The 20,454-nt window shown below is 36.7% G+C and overlaps 1 protein-coding gene across 1 annotated transcript; it reads left to right on the top strand.

Moving 5' to 3' along the window:
* Positions 1-1,192: 1,192 nt before the first annotated feature.
* On the top strand, positions 1,193-19,683 carry LOC132142628 (E3 ubiquitin-protein ligase DTX4-like). Its single transcript, XM_059552632.1, has 9 exons — positions 1,193-1,543; positions 1,750-1,964; positions 10,373-11,405; positions 14,858-14,919; positions 15,038-15,199; positions 15,504-15,565; positions 18,387-18,686; positions 18,831-18,920; positions 19,445-19,683. Coding segments are annotated over exons 1-9 (2,154 nt in total). The 5' UTR covers positions 1,193-1,541; the 3' UTR covers positions 19,673-19,683.
* Positions 19,684-20,454: the final 771 nt, after the last annotated feature.

The following is a 20,454-nucleotide window of genomic DNA, read 5'->3' as shown; positions in this document are numbered from 1 at the left end:
TGTTTTTCTTACCTTTCTGAACATGGACAGTAGACCGTACACACAGTTTCAATGAAGGGACAGAAAGCTCTTGGACTAAATCTAAAATATCTTAAACTGTGTTCTGAAGATAAACTGAGGTCTTACTGGTTTGGAACGACATAATTTTGATTATTGGGTGAACTAACCCTTTAAGTAGAAATTAATTGTACGCAGTTGTGTTTTAGGCACTAAAACAGTCCTGTACATTATAATCAAACATATTTTTATATTGAAAAAATAAAAAAATTCTGTGCCACCCCCTCCCTGGCCACCCCTATGAAAACATCCCGCCATAGCCAGTAGGTAATATTATTGTGTTTCATGGCACTTATTTTGTTTTTGTTTTGAACACTTGATACTAGTGTTTATTCTTATGTTTTAAAACATTGATATGGTAACATAATACTTTTCCTTGTGTTTATAATAACAAAAATAGATACAAAACATATTAAGCAGTAGCAGTTTCACTAACATGACTCTGGTCTGGCTAAACCAAGCTTTAATTTCTTTAAAAGTCTCTTGTATAAAAACATTTTGTATAAAAATGCATGTGTCGGTGATGTCCTTAGTCTTATGTTTAATATTTATCATATTTAGTGATAGAATTCATCAGTTTTAATCTTATTCTTGACTGTTTATATAGGCAAACAGGCTAAAATTAAGTCAGTGTCTGATTTATGCAGTTATGCTTTTTTTGTTTTTGTTGCTACACAATTCAATATTGGTTGCTCACCTGGAAACTACATGAAAAAACATGACCAACCAAACAGGTTGCGGCATCCGTGATGCAACGTCAGATCTGTGAACGAATCGTTCCTTGTTCGCGAATCGAACTGAATCGGTCCGAGCGAGAACCGTGGCTGTAGACTGATTTCAGAATAGCAGCATACTGCTTTCATACTTTATAAAAATATGGAATACGACTAAAAGCAATTATGTTAGAATGCTATTATGATATTGCGAAATCAGACCATCTCTTTCATATTTGGATAATTAAATCACACAGTAACTACCACGTAAAAGAAAAAAAATCACATGCTGATTTCAGAACAGCATTACTATTTCTGCCATAGAAAGATATTCTAAAATAGTAGGCCTACTTTTTTAACAGTTCGAAAGAACCGATTCGCGAAAAAGAGTCGGAATTTCCAGAACTAGTTGAGCAGCATTAACTCACACTCGTGTGCGATGCTTGGGAGGTTTTGGGTGTCACTCGCTTCTTCAACTCAGTTGGCAGCTCACAAAACCACAAGTGGTTCACCAGAGTTCGTCTACTCGAAGTCTACATGATTTTCGATAAGTCGCACCTCGTGTCTCAGGGAACTATAAAGAAGAAACACCACAAACAGAGGAAGAGTCAACGCCGAATGTGTAGAATAAGGAAGAAGACTACTGCTCCGTTGAGTATTTGTTGACACTCGCAAGGAGTTGGGATCTTGTCTCTCGCGGCCAGCCATGGAAGTGACAGGGAGATTTCTGTCCTGATGCTGCGATCTCACGCGTAAGCGTTCCTTACACAAATGTGAGTAACTGTTACACCTGAGATTGTGTATGCTTATATAACTTATAGGAAATCACAATATAAAAGCTCAAAACACATACCCGTGTGTCTATCGATGTTAGCGCAGTCAGTACAACATTACAGTGCTTACCATTAGCCTGTCTGCCCTCACGAGTTCACAAAACGGTTAGTGATACTTAACAGGTTTTTCTATTGTACTTGTATAGGGACACGACGTTATTGGCCTCCGCCGTGGTCGTGTGGGAATGGCTGAACGAGCACGGGCGCTGGCGGCCGTACAGCCCGGCCGTGTCTCACCACATCGAGGAGGTGATGAGAAGCGATCCCCGCGGCGGCAGCGTCGTTTTAGGCCGAGCTGACAGCCGCCTGTCGCCCTACATCATCGATCTTCACTCCATGCGTCAGTTCAGACAGGACACCGGTAAGATGAAGATCAGCAGCGCATCAGTCTACCTGTGGCAAGCCATTTCTTACAATAATTCTATAGAACAACGTAGAAATGTTACGATTTTATGTATGTATTTAAATTTCACTAGTGGCTTGAAATGAAAAACGAATACAGTACATTAGTTCTTGCTAATCTTAGTGATATTTTAATTGAACTATGAACAGTTCTGAGTTGTCCTTGCATATGAGTCAGTGAGATCAGAAATGTTATTAGTAACATTTTAGGAATGGATACTAGTAGCAGGTACTAGTAAAACTTCAGGCAGGTACAAATAAGCTGGACTGAATATTAATAACTATTGAAATGGTTACTAGTAACTTAATCAAGCTGTAAATATGGAAGCCCGTTTCTACCAAAAAATAAACTCAGTCTCACAATAAAAAGGACTTTGCTTCTCACGGTCCCGTTTTGTTTCTTTTCTCACTTGCAGTTGTGAGTTAACATCTCGCAATTCTGACCCTTTTTTTCACACAATTCTGAAGTTGATAAAAAGTAAGAGAAAAAAAGAACTGTCAGAACTGTGAGATGTAAAGTCAGAATTACAAGGAAGAAGAAGTCAGAATTGTGAGATGAAAGAGTGACACATTTTTTTTTAATCCCGTGGTGGAAACAAGCTTCCATACATAAGTGCTAGAACCTCATGAACAAGACTGGAATCGAATCCAGCAACAACTTGAATACATGGTACATTGGAATCAAGTGGTAAATTGTCGCGCTTTTGGAATTATGAGTAGTTGCAAAGGAATAAGTGCTAGTATCTCTTAGTGAAACTGAAGAAAATACTAGGCATTATTGAGATACTAGAAAAAAAAAATCAATAACAGATAACTGTTTTATGGAATCATTGTTAAAACATCTTGAAGAGTTAAGGGCCTCTCAAGCAAAGGGAGTGGTGAATATATAATTTGTGATGTATAATTTCAAAGCACTTCTATGCTCTGTAGTAAACATACTGTACACTTGCATTCTGCATTCAGCGGTTTTAATGACATGTTGTTTTCGCACATTCACCAGCAAATTAAAAAAAATGATCTACTCATACATATGCACTCATTTAAGTTTTGAAATGTGTGACATTAAATAATGTCCACTGTCTGCCCAGGCAGCTGTTGTATTGGAACAATATACAATGGCAGATAAACAGGTGCATCTCAATAAATTAGAATGTAGTGGAAAAGTTAATTTAATTCAGTAATTCAACTCAAATTGTGAAACTTGTGTATTAAATAAATTCAGTGCACACAGACTGAAGTAGTTTTTTTTTATTGTGATGATTTTGGCTCACATTTAACAAAAACCCATCAATTCCAACAAATTAGAATATGGTGACATGCCAATCAGCTAATCAATTCAAAACACCTGCAAAGGTTTCCTCATTCTTCAAAATCATCTCTCAGTTTGGATCACTAGGATACACAATCATGGGGAAGACTGCTGATCTAACAGTTGTCCAGAAGATAATCATTGTCACCCTTCACAAGGAGGGTAATTATGACTTATGAGGATTATAATTATGACTTAATTTGGCTACAGTTATCATATTCCTCTTGTTAAGCCACTCCTGAACCACAGACAACATCAGAGGTGTCTTACCTGGGCTAAGGAGAATTGTCACCATAAACCGACAATATATGTTAAACAATATCATATGAAAAACAAATGTATGCATGATTGGACCACACAAATGGAGAGAGTAAGAAAATAGAGGTGCAGAAAAAAAGGCATGTCATGCTCTAGAGAACACAACTTGTTACAAAACTCCACCCATTTTTCTTCTAAAATTTCCAGACATGCTGAAGAAATTAATTTTGTAGATATAATGCTTTCTAATGCTTGAAGTTGAGTAACAAAACATTTTCTAGGACCTTGCACAATTTTAGTTGGACCAAACCTCTTTCTTTAGCTTTACATTTAAAGTGTTTGAAGACCTGTATATTTGCAGACACTGAAGGTGGTGCATTGTGGTGCATTAGCCATGTGGATAAAGTGCATTGGTGTTAATCAAGTGCACATAGACATTCATAACCACACAAGTCTAAATTGAATAATGGTTTACCGATACACATACACCCAGGCAGCTCCCAAAATTTTTTGATAACACCCAAATAGTTTTGACTTGTCTCAGGTAATGTTTTGCAACCAATCTAAAATAAGGTTAGTGACATTTGCAACTTTTATTACTCTGTCAAGACTTGCCCTAAAAACCTGCACAGTAACTTGCTCAGACACACGTACACAGAGTGAAGTTCCATAAAGGACTGCCCAGGGAAATGAGCACACTTCTATTAGAAAGAATAAAACTATAAAGATTGATTGAGGAGAGAAGAAAAGGTTGTTACTATGCAACAGGCTAGTGTGTAGTTTTATCAACTCTGGGCCCTTGGGGTGCCGTCAGTAGGGCTGGGTACTGAACTTCGATGCCTTTATGGTATCGAGCGAAAAACTTCGATACTATGAGTATCGAAAAAATTATTTATCTTTCGGTGGAAAATTTCGGGTCCAAAAGCCAAGCGGCCGGGTTTTTTTTTTTTTTTTGCCAATCGGCTGTGTCTGTGTGAGCTTGTAGCATACGTGCATGCAAGGACCTAAATTCGCCGTGATTGGCTGTCCACCACCACGTGACGTCACGGGGAGGATTTCTGAAGAGACTCGCAGTCACATAACACAAGTGTAGTTGTTTTTTTTTTTCTCAAAACGTTTCCGTTTTACAGTGCCAAAGAGGTCTAAAGTGTGGCTACACTTTATAAAAGTGGATGCCGAGTCAGCAAAGTGCAACATATGCGATAAGAGTACTGCAACCAAAGCCGCAATACCACCAATTTAATGAAGCATTTGTTTGGATGAGTGTTTTGCCCTCCCTCCCTGTTTAGTTTGGTCTACTCCATTGCATATCTTGAAACACGCCCCCTTTCATGTCGTCTAAAAAACAGAGATAGAGAGAGACAGATTTATCCGGTACAGCGAATTTCTCTAAGCAGCTGGCCACTGTATACGGTCACTTAAAACATAATCGACTGTGTTTACGAGAATACTTGCAGAGACAATTATTTTGATATAATTGTGTGTATGTGTTCATTCAGAAGTTACGATGCGCGAAAGATTAATTCATTCTCTGTACGCGCATTGTCTGAAATACTGCTCATAGCGCGTGGTTTGAATGAGTGAGCGCAACCTCCTAACACGCGCGAAATGTTTAAAACGCTTGAGTCAGCAATATTTAGAAACAAGTGCAAACGATCAGCAACGATCCGTTTCACCCCTTCAAGCGAGTGAACAACGCGAATCAAGTTAGGAATTTTACATCACTATTCACGATAGCCCATCGGACTGGAAAACACAATAGCCCCGGGACGTGGGGCTAACGATTTTGTGAGCCCTGCACCTCAGATCTATCCAGTTTGTGAAACAGTGGTTTCCACACTGGTTTCATTAAACAAAATAAATTATTATTTTAAGAGATTGACTCAAAAGAATCATCGGTTCACTAATCGGATCATGAACTTGTATTACCGAGCCAAAGATTATCTATTATTGAACATCTCGAATGAATAAAGACTTCAGGTTCATCTGTAAAGCACATAAAGCTATCGTTTGAGTTTATAAACTTCTATTTCATGCATGATTCATATGGATCTGCTAACTGAATGCAAAGTGTGAGTTCTAGAAGAATGTTTGTGTCTTGATGAGCATGTATCGCTCACTAGGAGTCGCTAAATGAACAGCTGCTGTTCTTTTTTTTCTTTTTCTTTTTTTCAACGGAGGATCAGTTGCCCTATAGGTTAAAATCCCCAAACTGTTTGCTTAAATATTAAATTAATAAATGACATCAAAACATGGGGCATTTGCGTTATGATGTGGTGGGCTGCTGTGGGCCAGAAAGTCCAGGGCAACTTTTTGGTCCCAGTCCGCCCCTAAATGGCGCACCCCTATCCAAAAAACACAACCAGTTGTATTAATAATGTTATCCTGAGTGTGAAGTGTTACCAGAATTTGTTTTAATTAAGGTGAAAAATAAAAGTTTTGTGTTTAATGTATTTGTGTTGACGTTGAAATGGATTTTAAAACATGGTATCGAAAAAAAATGTATCGTTAGGAACCGGTATCGAAACTGAGGTATCGAAATTGGCACCGGAACGAAAGATTTTGAACAATATCCAGCCCTAGCCGTCAGTTACTCTGTTTTCTACATTGCAATGCAGTTTGGAGATTAGTATAACACACACACACACACACACACACACACACACACACACACACACACACACACATTGTGTTTCACTTCATCCAATGACTCTCACATGGTTAGGCTGAAGAGTTGAGGGAATGTTGTAGTTTCTTTTTGGTTGATCAGTCTCTGAATCATTTCTGTTGGTATCACTGCCTCTCCCACACACACACACACACACACACACACACACACACACACACACACACACACACACACACACACAAACCTACCTCTAGTCAAATAACTGTTGTTCTAATTATTTTCAATGTTAAAAACATTTTTTGCTGCTTTTATATATATATATATATATATATATATATATATATATATATATATATATATATATATATATATATATATATATATATACGGTATATATAAATACTGAGAAAATGATACATTTTGTTTTTCAGGATTCTTTGATTAGAAGAAACTAAAAAAAAAAATAGTTTCAACCGATAATAACAAGAAATGTTTCTTAAGCACCAAATCAGCATTTTAGAATGATTTCTGAAGGATCATGTGACACTGAAGACTGAAGTAATGATGCCGAAAATTCAGCTTTGCCATCACAGGAATAAATTACATTTTAAAATACATAAAATAAAAAAACAGTTGTTTAAAATTGTAATAATATTTCACAATATTACATTTTTTACTGTATTTTTATTTAATTACATGCAGTCTTGGTGAAAATAAGACATTTTTAAAAAGTTTAAAAAATCAGAATTATTTCAAACTTTCGACTGGTAGTATAGTTTTTGAGCTTGCTTTCTGCTTGTTTTGCTTGAGCTGCAAGCAAAAGTTTGTCTTCCATCCTTAATGATTTTCAGTGCTGAAAACCACTTATGGCTGGCCCCCTTTTCTTCCTTGCATTTACAACTCTCTCTCTCTCTCTTCCTCTGATTCATGCTATAAGGATCCTTTGTGTGCATTCCCTCCATTTAAGCCCAACGAGTTATGGGTCACCCCCTGTAATGCTATGTGACCTCCAATTTGGGGGCCTTCTTACACCATTATGACTGAATATTATTATTTTTTTTTGGTTTTGTTAAAGGGATACTCCACCCCAAAAGGAGAATTTTGTCATTAATCACTTACACCCATGTCGTTCCAAACCCATAAAACCTTTGTTCGTCTTCAGAACACAATTTAAGATATTTTGGATGAAAACCCAAGAGGCTTGTGACTGTCCCATAGATTGCCAAGAAAAATACACTGTCTAGGTCCAGAAAAGTATGAAAGGCGTCGTCAGAATAGTCCATCTGCCATCAGTGGTTCAACCATAACATTATGAAGCGACGAGAATACTTTTTGTATGAGAAGAAAACAAAATTAACGACTTTATTCAACAATTCCTCTTCTCTCTCTCTCCCCACTAATATTGCTAAAGCTACCATTGTCTCTGCCTGTTTTCATGTGCCACCAGAATTATTGTGAATAGGAATGTGGTAAATTACATTTGGAAGCAATGTGAGGTCAGTAACACTGTCACCACCAGTTAAACCGTAACATTGATATGCCCGCAAGCATGAGCTCTTGAAGCTCCACACTCTTCTGAGAAGGGAGGCGGGAGCAGCAGCTCATTTTCATTTTAAGGGGACATACACATAAACAGCGCATTTTGGCTTATACCCTAAAAGTGGCTATGGCCCTGGCAGTGTCAGTTTATTGTGGGCAGCCTTGTTGAAGGCTTTATGGGAGTGTCATGCCATGTTGCTTGCAGTGCAGGCGGGGTTGAAAACTGAAATTACATTAATTGGTAGAATAATCTGATTAATACATGAAATGTTTCACATTTCATCAAGTCATTATATATATAAATAAATTGTGTTGCGAAAGCACATGCAGATACACTAGGCTGGCTTTCAAAAGATTTGGATTAAATTTTGTTTGTAAGAAGTTTATATTTTATAAATTTGTTTTCCTTTTTTCCTTTTTATTGTGTGTATAATATATATATATATATATATATATATATATATATATATATATATATATATATATATATATATATATATATATATATATATCAAATGCAAAAAGGAACAAAGTTTGTGCAAATTTTATTGATTTTGTTATTTTATCTCTGGCCTCAGAACATACCACACTTTCTAAAAGCAGCCCCTGAGATACATCATTTGAATGTCCCTGCCATGCAGCGTATGTGCCGCTCACATGCAGTTAAAAAAAAAAACCATGTGTTTATCATAATCTTGACTTTATAATACAGTGAAATGACTTCTTACAAACAGCAACAACAAAAAAATCATGGCAAATAGTTGTTCATCTAATTCATCTGTAACAAAAAGACATTGTTTCATTCAGCTCACAATAGAGCTGAAAGGGAATGACTGTGATCGAGGCACAAAGCTGGTTAAGTGAGTTCAGACATAATGAAGGATGAAACAAAGCATATTGATGTCTATAATTTGACTGAAGTTACATAATATCTGCAAAATTGTGCAACATGTAAAATGGACATAAAAAAAAAAAATCAACTTTTTGTATTCCAATAGTGTTTTTTTGAAGATCTAGTAGCTGTATCTGTTTTTTTTTAAGTAGTTTTTTTTTTTTGCTTCTAGAACACCGTATGTTCACAGTTCTCCTCTTGTGCTAAAGTTGACACCTCAGTGGGTCTTTTGTGTTCAACAGCTCTTTGCTTTATGCTCAAATCGATTTATTCAGATGGGTTTTTGCTTACTCTTTGTTAGGGATGTAACAATTCACTTTAGTCACGATTAGATTTGATTCGATTCATGAGTTTGATTTCACGATTCAATTCGAGTCACAATTTGTTTTTTTACAAGATTAAGTTATAAATTAAAAGTGTGCTTTTATTGTTGTTCAGACAAAATACTCCACATTTCTTTTTGAAATTAAAATATAACACTATAATATATACTAATATAGCACTTGCATATTATTGCTCTTTTGTTGGTTTTGATTGCTTCTATTGTCCTCATTTGTAAGTCGCTTTGGATAAAAGTGTCTGTTAAATAACAAAAGTGAAATGTAAATGTAAATATAAAATAAATAAGTGACACAAATAAAATAAATCTCTTCATATAAACAAAATAAGCCTTTGTCTTTGCTCTTTCCATTTAAAATTAGAGGCAGGCCACCACTGCATGTTATCATGTTATCATGATCCAAACAAAGATAATGCATACATGCAACATGAGTAGTTTTTAATCTAAATTAGATTGTATAATTTAGAAAGTTCATGCAAATACAGAATGATTTGACTAATGTTTTGTGAAACTATACATAAAAAATATCTGCATGAGATGGAAAACAGCAGACGAGCTGAACGAGACGCGGATTCACTCTCTGCCAGCAGGTGACGCTTAAAGCATTTCCATTGTAAACAAAGCAGCGCTGCACTTATGAACTTTAATATGCTTTATACAGAGGCAAGATGAAAAGGAAAAAATACCATCTAAACTTTTCTAAAGACAGTAAGTTCCTCTCAGACATACATTCATATAACCTCCAAATCGTGATTTGTTTAGCATCTCAACTGATTTGAATCGCCACGTTTGAATCAATTTTCAACCGGCTCGCGGTTAATCGTTACATTCCTACTCTTTGTGTGTCCCAGGACTTGGTCATAAATTCCTAAATGTATCTCATGCATTAGCTAAATGGATGCTTTAAATTTGATTGAAGAATTCTTAAACCCTCCAGATCCCGATTTGATCTAGAAAGAGCATAGAAACATTTCTTTTCTGATAAATGGGTTTAAATTCAAACATGTGCAAAACACAACAATAGGCATTCAGTGGGTATAATGGAGGATTGAATGCTTACATTGGAGACATTGTGCCATTTTATCCTGCTCTTCTGTGATACCAGCTGAATGCCTTTGATATGCAGTATTGTTCTGGTATTTATAAAAGAAGTAGAATTAAGGCTGCTGATGATCAAATGAATGTTACATACATAACATGACTGGCTGACTCTTGTAAGAAACACTTTATTTAAAGGGATACTCCACCCAAAAATGAAAAGTCTCTTATCATTTACTCACCCTCAAGCTGTGCATATGAATTTCTTTCTTCAGATGAACACAAGTATACGATCCTCTTAACTGGTTCATTATATCTATTTTATTATAATTGATTTATAACCTTATTTTTTACCTCCTCAGGTACGTTAAGACCAGTGCGACGGAGTTTCTATGATCCCACCTCAGCACCAGGCCAAGGCTGGATATGGGAGTGGGAAAATGACGCAGGTTCCTGGACGACCTATGACATGGAGGTTATCATTGCCTTGCAAGCGGCGTGGGACAGGCAGCAACCCTGGCTGGACCTGACATCGATTGGCTTTTGCTACTTTGTGGACTTCCAGACCATGACCCAAATTAACAGGCAAACACAGCAGCAGAGGCGTTTGCAGAGACGCTCCGATAGGGTTTACCCACTGGTCTCTGGGCCACTGCCTAAAACCTCACAGGCTTGGGGTACAGGCTCAGGAACTGGAGGCGTGACTAGAGGAGTTACATCAGGAGGGGGCTCATCTGGGGCACATCTTGGGGTTGGTGTATCTGGTTCTACTTTGAGTAGAAAAGGAAGTGCGGTATACCCAAACGGGATGCTTTCGATATCATCTCTCAATCCTCCTGGACAGCCATGTTCCTGCCAGCAGTGCAGGCTAGTGTTGAGTGTAAAGGCAAATGGAACCTCATCACAGACACTGGGACGTGCAACAAAGCCAAACAGTCCTAAATTCAACTTTGGGACACTTCCATCCTCTTCTTCATCCATGTCTGTTTTAAACTCGAATTCTCATACACTACCACGGGGCACATCTTTAAAATGTTCGCTCTCAGAAGAAGCCAAGAATTCTGCTTTTGATCAGTCATTGTCTCTTCTCATGTCAGATACTGCCAATCTTTCAATCTCCTCTAGCCGTTCACCGCCTCTAACTCTGCCAGCGTCAAATCCGCAGCCTTCATCTGTCCCAAGCTCTTCGTCTTCAGCAACATTTGTGGCTACAGCCATGCTTATTAACACATCAACCATTCCCACATCATCCACAGCATCTTCAACAACGTTGTCCTCTCAACGCTCCGCTGCGTGTGCTGCCCCTTTACCAACTCGTGCCAGTCTGACAGGGCTCAGTCAGCCTGCTTTGCACAGAATTGCCATGGCACAGTCACGGGCCCTGATTGCCTCTGGGTGAGAAATTAATTTTTTCCTTGTCTTTCAATTTCCCCCAGTATACTGTATAGTTCATATCATTATATTATGATTTAAATTTATAATATACAATATCATTAAAAGGTTTGGGGTCAGTACAGTAAAGAAATGAATACTTTTATTAAGCAAGAATGGATTAAATTGATCAAAAGTGACAATAAAGATACTTATAATGTAACATGAGTTCTGTTTAAAATAAATGCTGCTCTACTGAAACTTTCTTTTCAAATAAAAAAAATTAATAGAGTCAACGACTAAAGAATATTAATCAGCGTCTATTTCAGCGACATGCAGTCACTGGTATGACAGGATCTGCAAAAGCCAATTTCAACAGCTTTCTCACCCGAAATAAAGGGGTTTTAGTCTGAATAAAATGCTAGTAGCAGGATTGTAAAATTAATTGATGTGATTATTGTCATTTGATAAACTGTAGAGAGCACGTTATGTTTGAGATCATTTTACCTTGTTGACGGTTTCCTATCCTGTCACGGAGACCGCTGTACACGCCTCTTTAAATGGTTTTGTGGTGCTCGTTGTTGTATTTTAATACACAATTGCAATGTTTTCAACTGACATTATGCTATTTAACATAAAATTATCCCAAGCGTAATTGTGGCTGTGGCACGCAGTCAGTGAACCGCTTCCATCAGCGCTGCTGCAGCAAAATACTGTTGGTCACATGATATATTTTTATGAGAGTATTATAACCTGTGCTTAATTTGATCCTGGTGGATCCTGCTTCCTGAAATGTCTGATTTTTGCATTCTGGTAGGCCTATTTGTTTAAAAAAATCTGGCATTTACAGGGCGTTAGATCGTAACAGTGCATGGCTTTGGCTATACGTATTTAACCGCGATGTTCAAAATGCATCAGTTCAACCGCAAAGAAACTAATCATAGGCCATTTTGTGGACATTACACAAAAAAGGTTACCTAAATAATAATAATAATTGCTTCTATTGTACTCATTTATAAGTCGCTTTGGATAAAAGCATCTGATAAATGACTAAATGTAAATGTAAAATCACTGGCATATATTATAGTGTTAATAGGTTAATAGTTCCACTCGTGTATTTGTGTGTTCTCGTATTTTACCCTCCTCTGTGAGGGAGTGAGTTTCTCACGTTTCTTACACTGCTAAATCATCCATGTCTGCTCTGTTTGATGACCATCTGGGGACAGAATGGTTTTATTCGTTCCCTCCCCATGCCGTTTATTCATATAGCTGTTTCTCTGGCTTTTCCCATGGTTCTCAGTGGTGAGTTCATGTTCACGCTGGGTTTCTGCAGCGACCTTTGTTGACATGACATGGGCTGGTCTGCATTAGTAACACAATGCTGTCTCACTGAAGCAGTTGACATAGTAGAGTGTGTGTGCATGACTACATTAAGAAGGATTTGGGGTAACGAGCAAACGGTTTAGAGATTGACTGTTACAACAATCGTGTCCCAGTGTTTTCCTGAAGCATTAGACATGACATTTTTCTTGTTGGCGGTTTGGGACGTAGCTGGAGTGGATAAAAAAAAAAAGAGTATTTTTATTATTTTTGGCTAATTTTGATGTTACGGCTAGATTAAAGCAAATACAAATAAAACACTGGTGTTCCATACATGTGTGCTTTTAAATGCAGGAGAACACTGTGAGTCTGGTGCTCTTTCTAATGTACCTCCTGTTTTAGACATAAAGCCATCTGGAGGCGTTGTGCAGCAGGTGTTGGGCATGTGTGTGAAAGAAAACAAAGAGACAAGTCTGTTGTAAAGGAAGATCAAGGGTCAGTGAAGGTCAAAAGCTTCCCCACTGGCCTTTCCCAAACTGCCATCTACCCTCAAAACTTCAGGCACTTCTGTTATTTCAATGGAAAACGAAACAGGCATATTAATAACAACTACTGTTGCAGTATTTAAAACAAAATGTGTTTTAGCCAATCATTATATGTTGATCTGTCATCATTTTAAGCAAACATGCAACATCTGCTTCTTTTACCACTGAACCACTTCAACATAATTGGTTCAGTTTTCACTTTCGTGTGAATAACATCATGTTGCAAATAAAGTGTGACTCAAACAGAACTTCTGTTCAAGAGAAAAAGAAAATGTGGCAGTAGCACTGATCTATGTATATATAATAGATCAGTGGGCAGTAGACAAATTATTTATCAGTGTCAAAAAAAGGTTTCTTTTATCACTATGAACTAGTGACATAGTAGTATTTAGTTTAGTTTATATGTAGTTTTAGAATATGCTTTTGCGGCTCTTAGATGAAGCTTCTCCTTGATTTATTTTAAATTGATGATAATATATATGTATGTTTTTATATCATCATAAGACCAACATCAAAATATAATTGTCTGCTGCCTTTAATGTATGTGCTGTAACTGTATATACATTTTTGAGGTTAGTCACCAACCATCTGAAAAATAGTATACTGTAATACTCAATATCTGACAGCAAGATCAGTACGTGCATGACATGCAGACTCGGCAACAGCTGCTACATTCATATATATTTTTCTAAATGTAAATATGTATAGACAAATCCTTTTGTTAAGACTAGCAGCTAACAGACTGCAGTAAAATGAGATCAGAAAATAAGTGTGAGAACACCGCAGACAAGACCAATGAGGGTGTAAAGAGGGAAGTAAAAGCACTGTACATTAGAGTTGCTTTCTGTGGGTTTTTCTTTCTTTTTATTGTGCATTTTTTGACAAGAAAACTTACTGTGAGATGCGTTTGGTATTTTGTTGTTCTTTTTTTTTTTTTTTTTTACACAGATTTGACCAAAAATGTGCTTATATAATGGTAAATAGTCATTTGATGCTTTGCCAAAATTGTCAAAATGCACCTTCAGTCAAGTATCATATGACTGTTGATGTTGGAGGCAAAACAATGGTTTATGTGTTTGTTAGTCGTTGAACAAGAACTGCGTGTTGGACTCTAGAAATTCAATAGATTGCTGAGAAAATTCCTTGTAATGAAGAAATTGGTAGAATATCTGTGGGCTAGTTTTATGCAACAAGCAACATTATCATGATATTTATAGAAATTTAAAGTCAAATTCATCTTTAACTTTATTTTGTGTTTTCTCTTATGTTCAATGAAATACACTCAAAATACGAGTGTGTGGAATTTTTTATTTTAATTTTTTTATGTAGGATGGCAACCAATAAGGCAATACTGCCACCTACTATGTTGGAGCATCAACCAGATACCAGTTACTTGCACTGTATATTATCAAATGTGTAGTGTAAACACAATATTAGTATTTTATATTTAAAATATCACAGTATATTGCAACACCCCTACACTAAAAGATCTTCAGCTTCAAGAGGGAACAATACTGCAGTTTTGAGGTTTTTTGGCGATGCATGAGAACATTCAGTAAGACAGCAGTCAGTTTGTCCATTGGCCTTATAGAGCTTTTTTTTTCCTCCTAGGGTACCGACAGTACCAGTGAAGAATCTCAATGGCTCCAGCCCTATCCATCCGGCTTTAGCTGGTAGGAAAATAAGACGCATTCTTAATACATTTTCAGAAATGACAAACTAACAGTACATTACATATTCTAGTTTATACATTGTAATTTGTTAAAACATATGCATTATGATGCCTTGCAGGTATTACAGGTATTCTGATGAGTGCAGCAGGATTACCTGTATGTTTGACCCGTCCACCAAAACTAGTTCTGCATCCCCCACCTGTCAGCAAGAGTGACATCAAACCAATTCCTGGCATTGGGCACTGTTACCGCAAGACCACCAAGAAACAAGCACGCAAAGGTGAGAGTTCATGGTTCTTTGTACTTAAAGACAAATTCACAGATGTACTGCAGTGTTGCTGCATAATTTTGTTTCTGAAAGTGAAGCGAAGACCAAAGTCCTTAAGTTAGGTTGCACTTTATCAATTCATGGCATAATACATTACGGGGAATGTCATGAATAAAGTCATAAAAAATGAAACATAATGCAGCAGCCACCAATCACTACCAACTGTCTCTATCAATGGCCATCCAACAGTTTTATATACACACAAAATGAAATTTGAATACATTTTGAAATGTAACACAAGTGATTTGTTTTCCAGGTAGAACACCTGAGGAAGTGGTAAAAAGGTACTTACAGAAGGTCAGGAATCCACCAGAAGAAGTAAGATATCATTGTTTCTTTAAAATAAGTGTTAAAAGATAAATGTGTTTTTTAATTGTGCAAAATATATCTACAATTTTATTAATACAAATTAATATAAAATTAAACAAAACCTTACAGGTTTCATAATTTTTAATATTACCAGATAACAAATTAAAAACTCAAATTAATTAACAAATTATACAACTACTGGAAGTCGATCCAACCTTACCCAGATACATACAGTACACTCAAAATCATATGTACTGTATTGCAATTTCGACTGCTTGATTCTTTTGTTTGTGAAAAATGTCAAATTTATTAGCACTCAGAAATATATTGAAAGTAAGATATAGATATATACAACCCGAATTCCGGAAAAGTTGGGACGTTTTTTAAATTTTAATAAAATGAAAACTAAAAGACTTTCAAATCACATGAGCCAATATTTTATTCACAATAGAACATAGATAACATAGCAAATGTTTAAACTGAGAAGGTTTACAATTTTTTGCACAAAATGAGCTCATTTCAATTTTGATTTCTGCTACAGGTCTCAAAATAGTTGGGACGGGGCATGTTTACCATGGTGTAGCATCTCCTTTTCTTTTCAAAACAGTTTGAAGACGTCTGGGCATTGAGGCTATGAGTTGCTGGAGTTTTGCTGTTGGAATTTGGTCCCATTCTTGCCTTATATAGATTTCCAGCTGCTGAAGAGTTCGTGGTCGTCTTTGACGTATTTTTCGTTTAATGATGCGCCAAATGTTCTCTATAGGTGAAAGATCTGGACTGCAGGCAGGCCAGGTTAGCACCCGGACTCTTCTACGACGAAGCCATGCTGTTGTTATAGCTGCAGTATGTGGTTTTGCATTGTCCTGCTGAAATAAACAAGGCCTTCCCTGAAATAGACGTTGTTTGGAGGGAAGCATATGTTGCTCTAAAACCTTTATATACCTTTCAGCATTCACAGAGCCTTCCAAAACATGCAAGCTGCCCATACCGTATGCACTTATGCACCCCCATACCATCAGAGATGCTGGCTTTTGAACTGAACGCTGATAACATGCTGGAAGGTCTCCCTCCTCTTTAGCCCGGAGGACACGGCATCCGTGATTTCCAACAAGAATGTCAAATTTGGACTCGTCTGACCATAAAACACTATTCCACTTTGAAATAGTCCATTTTAAATGAGCCTTGGCCCACAGGACACGACGGCGCTTCTGGACCATGTTCACATATGGCTTCCTTTTTGAATGATAGAGCTTTAGTTGGCATCTGCTGATGGCACAGCGAAATTGTGTTTACCGACAGTGGTTTCTGAAAGTATTCCTGGGCCCATTCAGTAATGTCATTGACACAATCATGCCGATGAGTGATGCAGTGTCGTCTGAGAGCCCGAAGACCACGGGCATCCAATAAAGGTCTCCGGCCTTATCCCTTACGCACAGAGATTTTCCAGTTTCTCTGAATCTTTTAATGATGTTATGCACTGTAGATGATGAGATTTGCAAAGCCTTGGCAATTTGACGTTGAGGAACATTGTTTTTAAAGTTTTCCACAATTTTTTTACGCAGTCTTTCACAGATTGGAGAGCCTCTGCCCATCTTTACTTCTGAGAGACTCTGCTTCTCTAAGACAAAGCTTTTATAGCTAATCATGTTACAGACCTGATATCAATTAACTTAATTAATCAATTAAATGTTCTCCCAGCTGAATCTTTTCAAAACTGCTTGCTTTTTTAGCCATTTGTTGCCCCCGTGCCAACTTTTTTGAGACCTGTAGCAGGCATTAAATTTTAAATGAGCTAATTAAGTGGATAAAAGTGTAAAATTTCTCAGTTTAAACATTTGCTACGTTATCTATGTTCTATTGTGAATAAAATATTGGCTCATGTGATTTGAAATTCCTTTAGTTTTCATTTTATTAAAATTTAAAAAACGTCCCAACTTTTCCGGAATTCGGGTTGTATAGTACATCCTACTTTACCTGCATACATAGAGTATATTCACATAAAGCAATATGTATTATATAGCATCTCGGCTATGTTATTGTTTCTGTTGTTGCAAATTTGTAAATTGTGTTATCATGCATCTTTATATATAAAGATAGATACAACTTCATCTGCATACAGTACACTCACATAAAGCAAACTGTACTCTATAGCAAATCTAAACTGCCTGATTTTTTTTCATCATAAAATGTAATTGAATTAATATTCAGCTTTTTATATAAAGTTGGATATAGAAATATTTGCATACATAAAGTACACTTGCATAGGGTGACTGCTTGATTGCTTGTGCTGTCGCAAAAAAATGTAAGCTTTATTATCACCCAGCTCTAATCTGCTAAATGCATGAGGATATTAAAACTTTATAAACATTAAAATCATGATTTTCTATAAAGCTGCTTTGAAACAATGTGTATTATGAAAAGCACTATACAAATAAAATAGACTTGACTTGATGAGAGTCAGCTAAATTAGGTTGCAGTATAGGTCAACCTCAAAAACTTTTAACAAACTATCCAAGGTAAATGATAAAAATCATGACCCAGACAACATTAGATATGGGTTTATATGCGACCAGTATAAACATATTTTGCGCTGGCTACAATGTCTTTTGTATGGTAATTTATTGGCTGCCAAAACCATTGAAATTCAAGAAATACATTTTTAGAACAAACATTTAGAAACAAAACACTCAAATTAAAAAGACAAGACATTCTGGCCATAGATGTAAATGTCACTGGTTAGATGTAAATGTTGCATCTTATTGAAATTATTATTATTTGTCTTTTTTTTTTTGTAGTTTGTGTTATATCAGTATTCTCGGTTTCATTTCAGGATTGTACTATCTGTATGGAGGCTCTGGGAGGACCCTCAGGGTATAAGGGTCCAGGTGAGTCTGTTGGACGACTGGCACAGTGTGGGCATCTTTATCACTTGCAGTGCCTAGTGGCCATGTACAACAATGGCAACAAAGATGGCAGCCTGCAGTGTCCCACATGCAAGACAATAAATGGAGTAAAGACGGGCAACCAGCCGCCCGGTAAAATGGAGTACCATGTCATCCCGCACTCACTTCCAGGACACCCAGACTGCAAAACCATTCGCATCATATATAACATACCGCCCGGCATACAGGTATAACTATATCATATGGTATATATGAAGTTATGTTCTGTAAAACAGTCAGATCGTAGTCTATTTTCAGTGCATCACTTGGACTCCACACAATCATCATTATATTTAATCGAATATCTCCTCTTCTATCCTATCTCTCCCAAGGGTCCTGAGCATCCAAATCCGGGGAAGCCTTTTACTGCAAGAGGATTTCCCCGTCACTGCTATCTCCCAGACAATGAAAAAGGACGCAAGGTAAGTCCTCTCATCACACAGTTTGTGTTCAAAACTACTGCTCCCAATTTTGGGGTTGGTTTTAGTTTTTTAAATCTCTTATGCCCACACAGGCTTTTTTTTATTTGATCAGAAATATAGTAAAAACTCTAATATTCTGAAATATTATTGCACTTCTATTTTCTCTGTGATGGCACAGCTGAGTTTTCAGCAGCCATTATATATATATATATATATATCTGAATGACCCCAAACTTTTGAATAGTCATGTATTTTTTTCCGGTTGTTTTAGATCAGTGAATCATATGGAAAGATTGTTTTAGTTTTTTGGCCACTATACACTTCTGTCTCTTAAGGTTAAACTTCAGGTACATTTAAATCCGAGTATTGCAAAATTAGCATTGCAAAGTTTTCTTACTGTTAAAACATATGTCAGCACATATATCCACCAATTGTACCAAAGAGGGTATGAGAAGACATTTAGATTGAATGTATATAATGATTATTATTCTTTTAATGATATCAATATACTGTCTGGTTTTTAGGTGTTAAGGCTGTTATTGGTGGCGTGGGATCGACGGCTGATCTTCTCAGTGGGCACCTCAAGCACCACGGGAGAATCAGACACTGTCATCTGGAACGAGATCCATCACAAGACAGAATTTGGCTCCAATCTCACTGGACATGGCTATCCAGACTCTGGCTATATCGACAATGTACTGGAGGAGCTTAAAGCCCAGGGCATCTCTGAAGATGAGGAACAGCAACTGTGAAGAGGACGGGACGTGCTCAATGGCAGTGGAAGGATGTTCTAGAAGTGCGAGAAATCATATGAAAATGAGAACTCGGATGAAAAAAAGTGTGACTAATTGGTACAAATAACTATGTAAATGTGAAACAAGTAAGCAGGGATCCTATTCTCAATACAAGTTTGGGGATGAATTAACACAACTAACATGAGAATGACATTTGGTTAAAGGTGAAAGGTAAGTTTGAAAGAAAAATGAAAGAAAGGAATGTGTGAAAAGTAAGAATGAGAGGTGGAGGGGATATGAAAATAAGGGAATAGAAAGACTAAGAAAATGCAGGTTATTGAAGCAGCCGACATGGTTTATCTGCTTAAATGATGTTGCGGTGTGAGTTTGTGTAAAACAGTTGTAAATGGGGGTTTATTTAGTCAACTCTGGTACTTCTAACTGGATTTCTTGCTCTGAATCTGTTTCCTAGAACTGAGAAGTATAGTTTAGCGCATATGAATGCTTGTATAATCTAATTTGTATCATCATGCGACATCATTCCATTTATTCAGTCTAGTGTATTGAGAACTTGTACTATTTTTGTACGGATGACAATGTGTGCATAAGATTCAGTGTTTTGATTAATTAAAATAGAGCAGCATTTTATTTTATTTTTTTATATATCAAAATAGAAAGGATTATTATTTTATAGAATATCACATTTTCACGGTACAGGAAACCAATTTGGCGGTTTAAGCTAAGAAGTGCTGCTTTACTCAACATTTAGCATTAAATATGTTCAGCTTTAAAACAGAAGA

Source organism: Carassius carassius, chromosome 6 (assembly GCF_963082965.1).
Source record: "Carassius carassius chromosome 6, fCarCar2.1, whole genome shotgun sequence".
Taxonomy (NCBI): domain Eukaryota; kingdom Metazoa; phylum Chordata; class Actinopteri; order Cypriniformes; family Cyprinidae; genus Carassius; species Carassius carassius.
Note: the sequence above shows the minus strand (reverse complement) of the source record. Positions and strands in the feature narration are given on the sequence as shown.